This window comes from Callorhinus ursinus, unplaced genomic scaffold (assembly GCF_003265705.2).
Source record: "Callorhinus ursinus isolate GAN/ISIS: 27379988/994484 unplaced genomic scaffold, GSC_fseal_2.0 scaffold28, whole genome shotgun sequence".
NCBI classification, from domain to species: Eukaryota; Metazoa; Chordata; class Mammalia; order Carnivora; family Otariidae; genus Callorhinus; species Callorhinus ursinus.
Genome location: NW_027397090.1, coordinates 20,518,021 through 20,532,648, shown reverse-complemented (window position 1 = coordinate 20,532,648; position 14,628 = coordinate 20,518,021). Strand labels below are relative to the sequence as shown.

At 50.3% G+C, this 14,628-nt stretch overlaps 1 protein-coding gene across 1 annotated transcript in view; it reads left to right on the top strand.

Moving 5' to 3' along the window:
* FAM120A (family with sequence similarity 120 member A) overlaps positions 1-14,628 on the top strand; it is a 90,667-nt gene that overhangs the window by 67,645 nt on the left and 8,394 nt on the right. The window contains exons 13-17 of the mRNA XM_025891779.2: positions 4,523-4,637; positions 9,559-9,768; positions 11,252-11,435; positions 11,971-12,108; positions 14,330-14,471. Coding sequence (XP_025747564.2) covers positions 4,523-4,637; positions 9,559-9,768; positions 11,252-11,435; positions 11,971-12,108; positions 14,330-14,471 — 789 coding nt within the window. The remainder of the gene's footprint in view (positions 1-4,522; positions 4,638-9,558; positions 9,769-11,251; positions 11,436-11,970; positions 12,109-14,329; positions 14,472-14,628) is intronic.

Below are 14,628 nucleotides of genomic sequence, written 5' to 3'. Positions count from 1 at the left end.
TTTCGATGCTCTAAGATCAAATTAGCAAGAATAAATTTAGTTGATTGTATTTCTCTCTTCCAAGTTTGAATTGGTGTGTGGCCTTTACCCCAGTGGACAGCTGACCGTCCGCCCACCTGGAGAGAGGATGCCTCCTGCCGCCCCCAAGGCTGCCCTCCTCACCTGGTCTCTCTCCTTGTCCTTGTGGGTACTCCTTGGCCATCACCCCAGGCCTTTGTAAAGTCTTCCAGATTTCAGGATTGTCCTGGTCCCCATTTTTAAGGCAATCTTTATGGTTGTTTATAGAAAATAGACTCATTTTAGAACTTGGGACAGTTAGTAAATGTGACTGGCATGTCACGAGGGGCTCTAGCACTCTGGTGGGAGGCAGGTGACTTGCTTGACTGTGGAGATGGGCACACACCTGGGGTTTCTTGCATGGAGAGCCTCTCACGGTTTCAGGTCCTGTGGAGGTAGAGCTGGTTGAGGAGACGAAGTCAGGAAGAGGTGAGGGACTGCGGTTCACAGGACCAGTCCCCGGGGGCTTGGGGGCCACCTGCAAGCAGGCTGGTCCACTTCCACTAAGAGAGTCTGTTCTGCCTTCTGCATTTTGGACTTGGGGACAGGCAGGTGACAGACGCACTGGCTCCATGGTACGACCGCAGGTCATGGGTGTGGGCTGAGTCGAGGCCTCACAGTTTGGAGGGGGTGGTGCTTGGAAGGGCCAGGAGGAGGGGTCAGGGTTGATGTGTGCCCCTGAGGCCCTGGGGTCGGACCTAGGTCCTGGGAGGGGAGGTGGTAAGGCCCTATGGGTGCCCAGCAGATGACTGTTCCTGGAGAGAACCGGTTCTGAACTCAGGTTCGGCGGCTCGCCTCTCAAAAATCAACACTCGAGAGACAAGTGATAGTGGGAAAAGAGAGGTCGCTTTATTCAGAAAGCCAGCAACTGGCGAAGAGGGTGGACTAATGTCTGGAAGGCCACCGTCCCCATCCAGGCCAAGCGGGAGGGTCTTAGGAGGGGGAGGTGCCGGGAAAGGGGAGGGGGCGGCGAGCTGGAGACACGGTGCCCAGGCGGTCGGCCCTATGTCCACGGGACCCTGACAGACTTGCTGGCATCCATGGCAGGTGTTTTTGAATGTGGGCTGGCCTTATCTCTTGGGAGAGACTGGTCCTTCACTCTCAAGGCCAGTGATATGCAAATCCAAGGAGAGCAGGTTAGTTTGCTGCGGACGGGGACATAGGGCAGCAAGAAGGGGTGCGTAAGCCTGAGGCCAGCTCCCTGCTGAGGCCACGGGAGTGCTGCAGCTAACCCTTGGCTGTGGTGGCTGTGCAGGGCAGGGCTGGTGGTCGGTCACAGGGTTTCCCTTTCTTTGATTTTCTCTTTCCTTGCCTTTCCTTTTTGGGTTTTGTGTGTTTGTTTTGCATAACTTCAAACTTGAACAGATTGTGAGAGGGGTTTGAGGAGTTTGCGGCTGTCCTTCACCCAGACTCCCTACACACGCCCTTGAGTGGAAGTTGTGGGTGCGATGCCTCTATCCCTGAGCTCTTGGGTATGTGTTTCTAAAAACAAAGACATTGTCAAAATCAGAAAAGTCATCTTAATTCAGCTTGTGCATATGTCTCTGTGAGATTTTGTCTGCTGTCCAGTGATGTTGTGCATCAGCAACAGGAGATCTCAGCTCGTGCTTGGGTTCAGCTGCCGAGTCTCTTCTAGTCCTTGAAGTGTCTAGGCTTCCTCTGGGTTGATGCGGAGTGAACACTGGCTTGTCTGCAGATGGTCCGTCTTATAGATAGCACGTGAACTAACGGGGCAGCAGCTTCAGGAAGCTGTCCGTACAAATGGGCTCCCAGATCTTGGCTGCCATTCGTCTGCCCCTGATTAGACTGTTTCTCAGTCCGCGTGTTCCAGTGTCTCTTTCCAGTGAGGTATGTTCCTGCCTCCAGGGTCTTGATGCCTGTGTCCCTTCTGGGGCAGTTGACACTGTGACAGCAGTGGGGAATGGGAGGATGGCAGCCAGATCTCTAGAACCATCCTCACGAAGGGGGGATGGGGGTGGGGTGCACACCTGAGCTGAGGTTCAGTGTGGGAGTGGAGCGAGTGTCCAGAACAGAGCGGAAGGCTGCTTTCCCAGCATACAGCCAAGCACAGATAGGCCCTCATCCCAGAGAGCTCACGTTCTCCTGAGCAGCGGGCTGGCTTCAGTCCTGGTGGGACTCAGGTCAGTAGTAGATAAGGGGATGGAGGGCTTGAGCCCCCAAGCAGGACGCAGACAGTTGGTGGCTCCTGTGCCCGCACCCTAGGAAGCACGGCCTTCCCAGGAGGGTCGCACAGGGACCTGCCTCTGCCTGGCCCCACAGACAGCCTCCCATTGTCTGCTTGTGTAGAGCGGCGTGGCAGGTGGGGGAGCAGGCCAGGCCGTTGTCCATCACCTTTACTCATGACTGTGGGCATGGCCTGTGTGGTGTGGTTTAGTCCGGCCTTTCCGCACATGCCTCGCTCCCTTGTGTATCCAGAACCAGAGAGGTGAATGCTGGTTCTATGAAAATGTGAATAGAAAGCCAAATGGGGGACACATCAGGCATTCTAACCAAAAACATTCTTGTTCAGCTGAACTGACTTTGGAGAGTCTTTGCTGCCAACAAAACCAGTCTGTCCCCAAGACGGCCTTTTTTCTCATTCATCATTTTAAAAGGAATAGGGGGAGGGGTGCTGGGGGAGGTGTTTGTGTCTCGTGGGCGCACAACACTGAGTGGGTCTTAGGCCAGCGCTGTCCGTGTGCGTGTGCTCGCGATAGCAGATCTCATGTTCTGCGCATTTCATCAGCATATAAGAGCAGCCAGATGCGCAGGTGGAGTTTGTACGCGGAGCAGTGTTTCCCACGGCCACTGTTGTCTGAGTGCGGGCCTTTGTGCACACTCGCTGTCTCGCATCGAGCCCTGACGCAGACCGTTGTCCCACAGGCGTGCGGCACCCACAGCCCTGCAGGGGTGCAGTGTTTGTCCCTGCGGACATCGACAGTTCAACGAAGTGAAACTTATATCTCTGTTAAATACATTCAGCTAAATCTAAATACCATACAGATGCAGTGTCTACTGTTTGTTTGCCTTGAAATTTCCTCCTCGCACCACGTAATGTTCCTGCAAAGCACGTAAGCTCTGCCACCATGTCCCCATCTCTAAGGTGGGGTGGGGTGGCCCCTGCCCTGGGGTTGCTGGGGCCGCGGGGCTTGGAGGTGGTATGTGCCCGTGTAGACCAGTGCCTGGTACCGGTTTTTATTGAAAATACTTCTCATCTGCTGGACGGAACCTCCTTTGTTGCCTGTTCACGCACATTCCCATGGATGAGTATTGATTATTACCAAAATAGGGCTCCACACCACCTTGTTCCTGCTTTTGTTGACTTAGATTTTAAGCTCTGAGAGAACTTCCTCAGCAGACAGGACTGGAAGGAGCTTTGTGAGGCATGTCAAGCTCTCTCTGCTCTTTTTGAGCTGCCCGTCAGAGGTCAACAGAGGGGTCTGTCACCCCAGGTTATTTTTAGCAATCAGCGGCAACTTGACTGGGTCGTCCTTCAGGTTTGCTGAGTGCAGGGCTGGGGCCCTCGAGCTCTCGGGGAGCCTCAGGCTGGGGCTGGGGTTGTCATGGAGGCAGGGCTTGTGGCGAGGTGAGTAAGGAGGAAGACCATGGACGCCTGGCGGTTCCCAGGCAGATGGCGCAGATGGATGTTTCAGATTTAAAAGTCGATTTCATGGGCGCCTGGGTGGCTCAGTCGGTTAAGCGTCTGCCTTCGGCTCAGGTCATGATCCCAGGGTCCTGGGAACGAGCCCCGCATCGGGCTTCCTGCTCGGGGAGGAGTCTGCTTCTCCCTCTCCCTCTGCCTGCCGCTCTACTTGTGCTCTCTCTGTCAAATAAAAATTTAAAAATCTTAAATAAAAGTCGATTTCACCTCCAGCTGCTCACACCAGAGCTGCCCGCGGGAGGTCAGCATGTCCAGGGGTTGTGGGCGCTGGTCTGGAGGCCGTGGTGTCCATTCTGGTCCCTTGGGCCCCTCCCTGTCCCCTCCCCTGGTGCTCTCCTGTGGTGCGGGAGCCTCTTCTGTGCATGTGTCTCACACAACACTCGCTCTTCATCTGAAGCTGCGTCTTTTTTATTTGGACCTAGAGTCTGCCTTCCAGGTATCCGGTCTTCAATCGAAATAAATCATGTAAATTGGTGCTTACAATGTATTTTCAGGGTTTGAATACCTTACCAGAGTGAAGTTGTACCAGAAATCACTGAGCAGCCACTTTGCAGCATGTGCAAATGTGGTGTGCTATTTTAATCACTCTGAAAGCAAACTTTGTGTTGAGCCCAGGTGATGAGACACGCGCTTGTAGCTGGTGTCATGCAGTGCACATAAAGACAACTGGGGGAGGACTCTCGGTAGTCCCTCTCCCCCACCCAGCGCATGTCATCTGACTGTCCTTAGAACCTGGATGCCAGGTTGTGCGTGTGACTGGTGACCGCTCCATCCTGACACCAGACCCTCTCTGTCCACCTGTAGGTATATGGTGCAGTGGCCTGGAGCACGGATCCTGCGTCGCCAGGAGCTGGACGCCTTCCTGGCTCAGGCGCTGTCCCCCAAACTCTATGAGCCTGACCAGCTGCAGGAGCTCAAGGTAATGGACAAGCCTCATTCCTTGTGTTGGGAAGCGTTGCTTCGGAGTTCTGTGATGAGGGCTGACCTCACCGGGCAGAGCTGCTCAGAGCGCTAGACTAGAAAACCGAGCTGCGGACTTGGGAGCCTTCAGGGCAAAGGCAGTATCCTTCCCGGTGATGGAAACGGTCAAGTCTACTTCTGTCCGATAGAGGTTTTCCCTCGTTACCAGGGGGCGTTTACTCTTATTTTCACATCAGGAAGTAAACTTGCTTTTGTTTCAGGTGGGGACCCCGAACCCCAGGGAGGGCTTGGTCTTCAGGATTTTCTCACATCTGGCCAGGATTCTTTTCTCATTTCGTTCTTTTGTTCCTAATAACAGCATTCGTTTTCTCTAAAAAATAGTCTTGGCCCTCCTCAATTGTAAACCCCTTTAAAAAGCCACTTGAAGAACAGTGTTACGCCATCATCCCTATGCCCCTTTTGCTTAGCATTTAACATCATATTCCTTTTAAGTTTTCCTTCCAGTAACTCCTTTTGTTCTTTATTGTTTTCGCAACATTAATTTTCTCCAAGTGGCCCCCTAGTTTTTGGGGTGCTTATCTTTTCAGTGCACTTGGGTCAGTCGCTGTGTTCGCACAGCCATACTCGCTTTCTGTAATGTCTGTACTAAACTTTAGAAAGTTTAAGACTTTCCAGAGTTAGTGAAATCAGTGGATCTGCTTTTTCTTTTTAATGTACAGGGGTTTTGTTTTTTTTTCCTTTGACATAGTTTTTTTTGGTTTTGTTTTTGTTTTTTAATACTTGATTTGTAATCAGATAATCTCTTTTGACAAATTGCCTTCACTTTTAGATCTTTTAGTTATTCTTTATGAAGGCATTCTTTCCCTGCAGGGGTGTTTGAGGCTCACTTTATACTCAGTATTCCACAGTTGGGGCCCAATCAATGTCTGGTTCCCCTGAATTATTTAGTTAAATTCAGTAATTTGGTGTTGAGTGGCCCTCAACTGTGCAGAGCCCTGGGTCACACGTGGTCGCCCTAGGCTTCTGATGACTTTGACATAGCTAATAAATAAGACAGCAAAACTTAGAACCCACCCCAAATTATATTCTTTACTTTGCAGATCAAGCTTTTCTGTTTGTTAGACAGAAATTATTTTCATTTGTAATGTTTTTGAATTTAAGTTTTCGTTCTAGAATATTTGGCTGGGTGTCCCCAAAAGGCTGGCCCTCAGCGCAGGCTCTCGCTTGCGTGCCCCCGGCTGGTGGTGCCATCAGCTCTGTCTTCGTCCCCAGCCTGTGCTCAGGGGTGTTGTGAATACTTTGACTAGCGTGTGGTGCCATCCCTCTACCTCTACTTCCTGTTTCTCTTATTTAGATTATTACATCAGTATTGACATCCCAGTTCTGAAAATCAGACCGCCAGGTATCAGGTATGCCCACCAAGCCTTACTCACCATCAAGTTGCTTTTCCTCAAAGTTCATCTTCTCTCCCATATCCTTTTCATTTTGGATCAACACATAGGTATAACTTTTGAAAGACAGCCACACTCTAAGCTTTCATTTTGGTTCTTTTGAGGTCTTAGTGCTTTCATGGTTTTCTCCTGATCCTTCATCTGAAGCCAGGTGTTTCTAGAGCTGTGTTTAGAAAGACCTATTTTATGTGCAGTGACTTGAGGCCTGCCACTGTCCCTTCGGCTCTTGCTGGTCTGGAGGTCCACCTTCCCTTCAAGGACGGCCTGCACTGCTGGCACTTCACTCCCAAGCAGCCCAGATTCCGTAGAGCTAGAAGGGGGAAATAGTATTCACTGGGGGGAAAGGTAGTTTTTTTTGTTTTGTTTTGTTTTTTTAAGATTGAGGATTCTCTCAGCTATCAGATTGAGAATTGATAGAAGTAATCATTATTTAAATGCTATAGAAATCCCTAGGCAAAGCTGAGAGTCCTAAAATTCAGTGATAGAAAAGTTAATTTTTAAATTGCTTTTTCATTTAACCATTAAAATTTTTTATATATCGAAAGCAAGGATGATGCTTTTCCATGAAATGCCATTTCACTGTTTGGGATATAGTCAACTCTTGATTTTGGTGGTTGTCTTAGGGGCCTCTGTCCAGTTTGTGGATTGCCCAGACCCTATTTTTGTTCTCCCATTTTTGTCCATTCTATGCTTTTTAGAATAAAGAGGAGAAGAAAAGTAAAAGACCCAGTTCTGACTTTGGCCTCTCGTTGGCTTTTCTGATGGGAGGTTTGGTGGGGAAAGATGTTGAAAGCATTAATTTAGAATGACTTTGTAAGAGTGCCATCTTGTCTGTGGGCGCTCAGTCTGCCCACTGTGACTGTGAACAGCTGCGTGTCCAGCGTGGCTCCTCGCAGACGTGGTCTGCAGGGATCAACGGCCCTTGTTTTCCCTCCTGTATTTTTTAGGTGCTTCTCTTAGGCTACCCGCATGAAGGTAGTGGTGAAGGTAAATCAGTGCTGACCCTGTGCCTGGAGGAAGGTGGGGAAAGGGTCGGGAGAAGGACTTTTGTACAGGCTCAATATTTATCCAGTTTCTTTCTCCCCTGCTCTTGATGTCCTTATAATTGCTTTAGATTCTTGTAACAATTTCACCTACTCAGTGCAGAACATAAAAGATGGAAGAGGAGGGGCTCTTCGACTGGATCAGGCCCCTGTGGTGCCTGCAAGAGTCAGGGTGCGTGCAGGTGAACATGGCCAATCAGAGGATGGGTCTGCGGCCCAGCACAGAGATGCTGGGTGGGGCACCCTCACTGGCATTTGGCTCTTGAGCTCATTAGGCAGAGATTGAATTCCGTATTTGTATTTCCCGTAAAGTCAGAATTGTGTCACTTTCTCTAGTTGAGGAACTTTGGATACTGCTGACGATTCTCTCTTCCTGGGTGTAAGAGTGAGGCTGGGATGCAACTATTGCAGCCACACCGCGACCAGGGGATCAGACTCCAGTGCTGCCGACGACCGGTGTTAGGACCCTGAACGCTCTGTGACTCCGTGTCCCACTCTGTGAAGTGGAGTGCTAGGAGAGGTGTGTGTAGCGCACAGTGGTCGAGACGTAAACGAGATAATGTACGTGAAAGTGCACACAGCGGTACCCGATATGTACGTGTCATGGTCCCTGTAGGTGTTACATAGCGTTATTTGTATAATTAGCATGTAGGGAAAGAAATATAAAACACTATGTGAAGTAATTTAGAAAACTGGACGAGGCAAGATCTGCATGGCAGTTGAGATTTTATTTACATTATTTAAACAGCATTTATTTTGAGACTTTTTTCTGTGAAATTATGGTAGTTGTTGTTAGTAAAACTACATGATTCGATAATCATTTTTGAAACCCATGCAAACGGTTCCTTCACTGATGGCGAGTCTGTTTAGAATAAGTAGATGTGTGTGTGGGTGAGGCCGACACCCCACACCTCCTGTCAGCTCCCCGGGAGAGTCCTCCACATCTGCCCACCCACTCCGTCCTCCACATGAGGGGTGGTGTGTGCACGTGGCCACCACCGGGGACCAGGCGCTGGCAGCAGCTTCCCCAGAAGGCAGTACTGGGCTTTGGGACAACACTCGCCACCCCTGGCTTCCCCGTGGCCCGCTTGCTGCAAGGCCACATTCCCAGGGTCAGCTTTCCAGGAGGAAACGCTCCCTCTTTCTGCTTCAAGACTCTCAGAGGAGAAGGGACATTTCCACTTCAAGTGAATTCTTTCTCTATTTTGTTCCTCCTTTTCTGTGTTTTCTGCTCATAAATATAAAAATGCACCCAGTCCCATCATGCAGCCCTGCCTGCCCTCAGCCGAGCACGGTATCCCTCCCAGTGAGGCTGGAGGCTCCAGAGAAGCCGCTCCCAAAGCAGGGGCCAGCGGGCTAGGCTGTGGGCATGGACAGGCTTTTCCAGGTTTGGAAAAATCCAAAAAACAGAGTTTGGAAAACAGAGTTAGCTGATTGTGGGGATGTTGGCACTGTGCACGAAATGGCAGATGCTCATAAATTCATCATTATCTGGCACGGGCATGACCTTTTTCCTTTTTAATGAAAAGCCAGGGCACCTGCATTGCTTAGTGGGTGCCCCGTAAAGAAGGCATTCTTGGGACACCATCACCTTAGAAAGTAAGCATGCAGGGCAGGAAGACAGAAGCTAGGCAGTGAGAGCTCGGTTCTGGATAATCCACAAATCAGGTCCTTCATAGACGATCAAGAGTTGACTGTATCTGTCAGTGTTCCTTGCGCAGCGCACCAGGTGCGAGCAGATAGGGCGGCAGCACCAGCGGCGGGGGAGGGGAGGGGGGCGGCCAGGAGAGATAGTCTGCATGGTCCAGACACAGTGTTTTTGTTGTTGTGTTCTCCATTTATAAGCTATCCATTTCTCCTGAAACATTTGACAGTCTCATTAATGAGTTGCTATCTAAAACATTAACATATAAAATGATATAAACATGAAGTACAGATTTTAGAATGAAATTATACTGAGTACTTTTTTAATATGACTTGAAAAATGCAGAATCTTACTAGAATGTTCCTTGTTATAATCTTTCTGTTCCTACGTTGGCAGCATGTAGGATCTGCAGTGTGACTTGTTTTCATGCGTGAGTTGTGGACTTCCTGAGCGCTAAGGAGACTCCTGGTAGTCTGTTACTGTGTGGTGTCAGCCACAGCGCAGTCTCACTGTGCGCTTGTGCAACGCTTTACAGTTCCACATTGAAATAAGCAGTATGTTTATAAAGCAGTGTCTTAAATGTAAATCCGTTAAGTAACGTAAAAAGTCTGTGCTCAGATAGGCCAGCCCTAGGGTCACTGTGAGGCAATAGCAGGTGTGCTTAGGGGGCATTTGGTGGAGGGGTGTCCACGTTAACTGTGGAGAGCTATAGTCAGACGCTGTGAGAAACAGGTCCTGTTGTGCTCTTACTCCATGGAAATCACTCTTTTCCGTTTAAAGATTGAGAACCTCGACCCCCGAGGCATTCAGCTATCAGCTCTCTTCATGAGTGGTGTGGACATGGCCCTGTTTGCGAATGACGCTTGTGGCCAGCCGGTGCCCTGGGAGCACTGCTGCCCTTGGATGTATTTTGATGGGAAGCTCTTCCAGTCCAAACTCCTCAAAGCAAGCCGGGAAAAGACCCCACTCATCGACCTCTGTGATGGTCAGGTCAGTTGCGGGGAACGTCGGTGGGGGGCAGGGAGGAGTGGCTGTGGCCGCCTGAGACCGGGATGCAGGAACGTGCGCTGGCTAATGAGCCCGGGCCAGCCCCACGTGTGCGTAAGTGTCCGTGCAGGCCGCGGGTGCCGATCTCTGGGTGTACAGGCGGCATGCTGCACCCACCTGAGCACTAAGTCACCAGATACTAAACCTTGCTCCTGGGGGTCATACGGAGCTGGGTTTCTGCTGGCCTCTGGCCACATCTCTGTCAGCAACTCCAGACGCTGCCTTGTTTATGTGTGTTTCTGTTGCCAGACATCTCGATGGACATATATTGTGCACTCACATTGTCCTCGCGGCCGGCAGCACTGTAACAGCCTGAACAAAGTGCACGTGACACACGCGCTTTCTCCACAAGGCACATCCCACAGCCTGGCACTTAGGGACACAAGCCAGCACGCAGCATGATGCTCAGGCCCATTTCAAACAGCAGAATCACCCACAGAAACAGAAACGTGGCACTAAGTAGACGGTATAAAATCTGAAACAGGATGGCAGAGCCCTGGTGGCACCTTCCACCTCACCCCGCTCTGCACGGGTCTTCGGATCGCCACAAGAAGGTCACGAGCACTGATTCGGGGTTACAGATATATTTCAGCAATAGGTGAATCCACAGACGTGGATAAGGAGGGACTCTGCTTGTGTGAAATCCTGGTTTAAGCATAAGTTGAAGTCGGTTGTCAGGCGATCTTGTCCCGTTGCATGAAAGAGGCTCACATTTGCTTCAGGCTTCTAACTGCGTATTCTCCCCGAGCCACTGTGGCTCCCAAGTCAGGCTCAGTCTAAAGACAGATTTACGGAGTGCGCGGGTTTTCAGAGCCTTGGATTAAGAATTGGTGTTGCTGTATGTCTTTATGTATTTATTAACAAAAGACACTCCAGGTGAATGTCGTAGGTGTTTTTGCACGATGAATTTGACGCACACGAGCAGTGTTGGGCACGTCTGTGCAGGTGATGTTACCCTCTGTGATGTGACCCCCCCGGGCAGCTTCCTGTCCCACCCCAGTGCGGGCACTATGCCTCCGTGCCCTCTGTGTCACGCGCAGCACACGCCGGGCTGAGCGCTCAGTCAGTGAGCATTGTCTGCGCTGCAGTGTGACCTGTCTGGACTCAGCCGCTGGTTTCCAGAACCAAAACAACACTTTCAATTAAGAACTCCTGTAGTAAATGGTTTTTGCCTGGAAATAAGCCAAGAAAGCCGGGGTTTAAGTTGATGTTTGTCTGGGATCAAGGTCATGGGAGCAAGAGGGGTCTGTTCATTACGTTTTCAGTCTTGCTTGCCTTCCGTACGAAGTGTGGCTATGCAGACCGTGACTTGTGGGAAGTATGCAGATGTGTCCTGGCAGTTGGCATGTCTCACTTTGTCCTGTCCGTTCCAATTCAAGTGAAGCCTTGTGAGCCACGTTTTCACGTGCCGGCACTTGACTTGCAGGCTGAGCAAGCTGCCAAGGTGGAAAAGATGCGGCAGAGCATCCTGGAAGGGCTGAACCTCTCCCGGCAGAGCCACCCACTTCCCTTCCCGCCGCCCGCGGCGCTGCCTTTCTACCCTGCCTCCGTGTACCCCCGGCACTTCGGGCCCGTCCCCCCGGCTCAGGGCCGAGGGCGGGGCTTTGCAGGTGAGTGTGCAGGCGCTTTTGGGAGGGACTGGTGGTGTGGGGGGACAAGCGCACGTGCCACGTGCACCACGTGTAGCCCCATGGTGGTCCGTGTCTTGCTGTGCTGGGAACTTGGAATTAATCGTCAGGCTTATGATAAAGTTTGCAGCACCAGTTTTTCAGGAGAGACCAGCGCAGACTCAACTCCCAAAGCCGTGATGAGGAAGGGAGAGAGGGAAATACAACACTGCTGCAGAGACTAGGTGTTAGGGTTGGTTGGCTCACGTCTGGGGGCCAGAGGAGTCCTCTCCGCCAAGGCCACCCTCCCCTCCCCCCCTCCCCCCTCCCCCCCAGCCAGTGGCTGAGCACCCGTGGTTGATAGTTCAGAGTTATTCCAGTGCTGGTAAGGGGGGCTGGGAGACCCCCTTCCTGGCAGCTGATGGTGTGGGAGCAGCAGCTGAAGGAGACGGGGTCACTCTGCCCAGAAGTCCACCGGCGGCTCCCCCCGATCCTGCTCCTCATGGCTTCTCCGTCTCTCTCCACCTGGGTCCCACAGGAGTCTGTGGCTTTGGAGGCCCCTATGGGGAGACTGTAGCAACAGGCGCTTACCGTGCCTTCCGAGTGGCAACGGCAGCGGGACACTGCGGAGCCTTCTCCGGCGGTGACAGCAGCAGGACTAGCAAGTCGCAGGGTGGTAATTATGCCATGCCTTCTCCTAGAGCTTCGCTGCCCCGCCTGGCCCCCCTCTGCTGTCCTGGCCCAGCACTGCATCCTTTCCGCTAGGCCCGCTCCAGCCCCGTCCGCCCCCAGGTCTCTGCCTTGCAGCGGGGCCATCGGGTGTCCACATGGCCCTTTGCACCTGGCCCCAGCGTCGCCTCCTCTGCTGGGACAGGCTGCCTGATGGTGCCTGTTGGTGGGCTGCTCCCCCGGCGAGAGAGGACAAGCTGGTGTAGAAGGTTCTGAGGCCGTAGCAGAACTCCTGGCACAAAAACTTGCCACAGACTGTTTCATAGGAAACATTTTAAAAGAAAGTTCTAATACCACATATATAAATGAGTTTATTTTAAATTCCCTTTGCTTCTCTTCTTGTATGTGTTAGTCTTGCAGGAGAGAAAAAAGTCAACGTTTAGTTTTGAAATAATACCTTGTGATTTTGCTGTAATTAGAGCTTGTGACTCGTAGCTTTGTCACATGTCCTGTATTTTGGGAATGCAGAGTTAGACCCGGCCATCCCATCCACATTACAGGGCTCTTCAGATACAGTTTTGAGTAACTTTAGGATAGGCAAGTCTTCCTCTCCTGCCCAGGAATATTTTCCCAGCTCAGCTTCTTGGGGCTGGAGGGAGAGCTCTTCTGGAGCAGTAAAGACTCGCAGGCCAGTGCAGCGCCCCCTCTCCCCCAACAGGGCTCTGGGGCCATTTCTCCCTCTCACTGGCCCCGCATGCCCCTCTCCTGCCTCCCACCAGCGCTTTTCTTCCTGTCCACGCCATGCAACGTGCAGTGACTCGTGCTCTCTGCTTCACCATTGGCTTCAGCTCCTTGCACCCCTTGTCTGGACACTCACATCAGTGTGCAGTTGGGATACAACTCTGGGTGGGGTGGTGGATGTGGACACTATGGGGTCAGAAGTAGTTTCTTGAGGGGCGCCTGGGTGGCTCAGTTGGTTAAGCGACTGCCTTCGGCTCAGGTCATGATCCTGGAGTCCCGGGATTGAGCCCCGCCTCGGTCTCCCTGCTCAGTGGGGAGTCTGCTTCTCCCTCTGACCCTCCTCCCTCTCATGCTCTCTGTCTCTCATTCGCTCTCTCTCAAATAAATAAAATCTTAAAAAAAAAAAAAAAAAGTAGTTGTTTCTTGGGCTGAAATGGCAAGAGGAACCTCTTTCATAACTTCCCCCAAATTGTGTCTGGAGCTCAGCTCTACATTGTCTAGTGGAGTAACAGTCGGCCACTGTGGCTCTTGAGCACTTGACCTGGGCTCATCCAAGCTGAGCTGGGCCCTAAACACAATATACACATCCAATTTTAGACCTAACGTAGAAAAAAGAATACAAAATATCTAATTAGTAGTTTTTATATTGATTACACTTGAAATAGTACTATTTGGGATATATTGGGTCAGATAAAACATTATCGAAACCTATTTCATCTGTTTTTGTATTTTTTCAGTGTGGCTATTAGGAATGTAAGGCTTGTGGGCAGTGCTGTCTGGCAGTAACTGTCATGTTGAAAACCTGGATGATGGAGAATATATTAGAATCCATTCCATCTGCCAGGAAATAAGAAGCTTGAGGTTCTGTTCTGTTTGGTCTTTATCAGAAGTTTTGCTATCAGTTAATTATTTGAGAATTTTCTTAGTTTAGTCAGAAAACCTTAGAAAATGCAGGCTATACATAGCTAATAGAAATTAATGAATACAGTGGATGTTTGTGACCCCACGTGAAGGAATTCTAATTTAACAATACAATGAGAAATAAGAGCCACATTTACTGGTTAACTTCTGTAATGTTTGGTGAAGGCAGGAAACTTGGAAGCAGTTACCAGAAGAGAAAACATTCTGAGTTTGCAGGTGTCCACCTTGGTGGTGGAGGTGGTGTCTGAGCACCCAGTGGCAACACTTTATTGAACCTGTTTCAGTCTAAAAGCCTTGCACAGTTTGTATTTGTAACTTGTCAGTTGCCATGAGTTCTGTGAATAGCCAACACGTTTGCTCACTCTCAGGTGTCTTTTTAACAACAGTTAAAACCATTAAAATCAAATGATGTGCACATAGATACTTTACGTAATAAATAAGTCTTCACAAAAGAAGGGAAGGGGGCTTTATATGAAATGTAAACCACAATTGAAAAGAAATTGCTTGCTTGTTTTTGCTATTTTTAATTCTGTGATTGTCAAGATTTGTTCTATTTTTTTCTGCAGGAATCCAGCCAATACCTTCTCAGGGAGGGAAGCTAGAAATAGCTGGCACCGTGGTTGGCCACTGGGCTGGGAGCAGACGGGGCCGTGGGGGCCGTGGGCCTTTCCCCCTACAGGTAGTTTCTGTTGGAGGACCAGCAAGAGGGTAAGTTCTGAAAATGTGTTTGTATTAATAAGAAAACAGCCTCTTCTTTCAATTGTGACTTCACTAGGAACATTTTTATATCATTAGATAGATTCTTTGATGTCACTGTTTGTGGTTACAAAGGATTCCATGATATATAGTATTATGTAGTTATTTT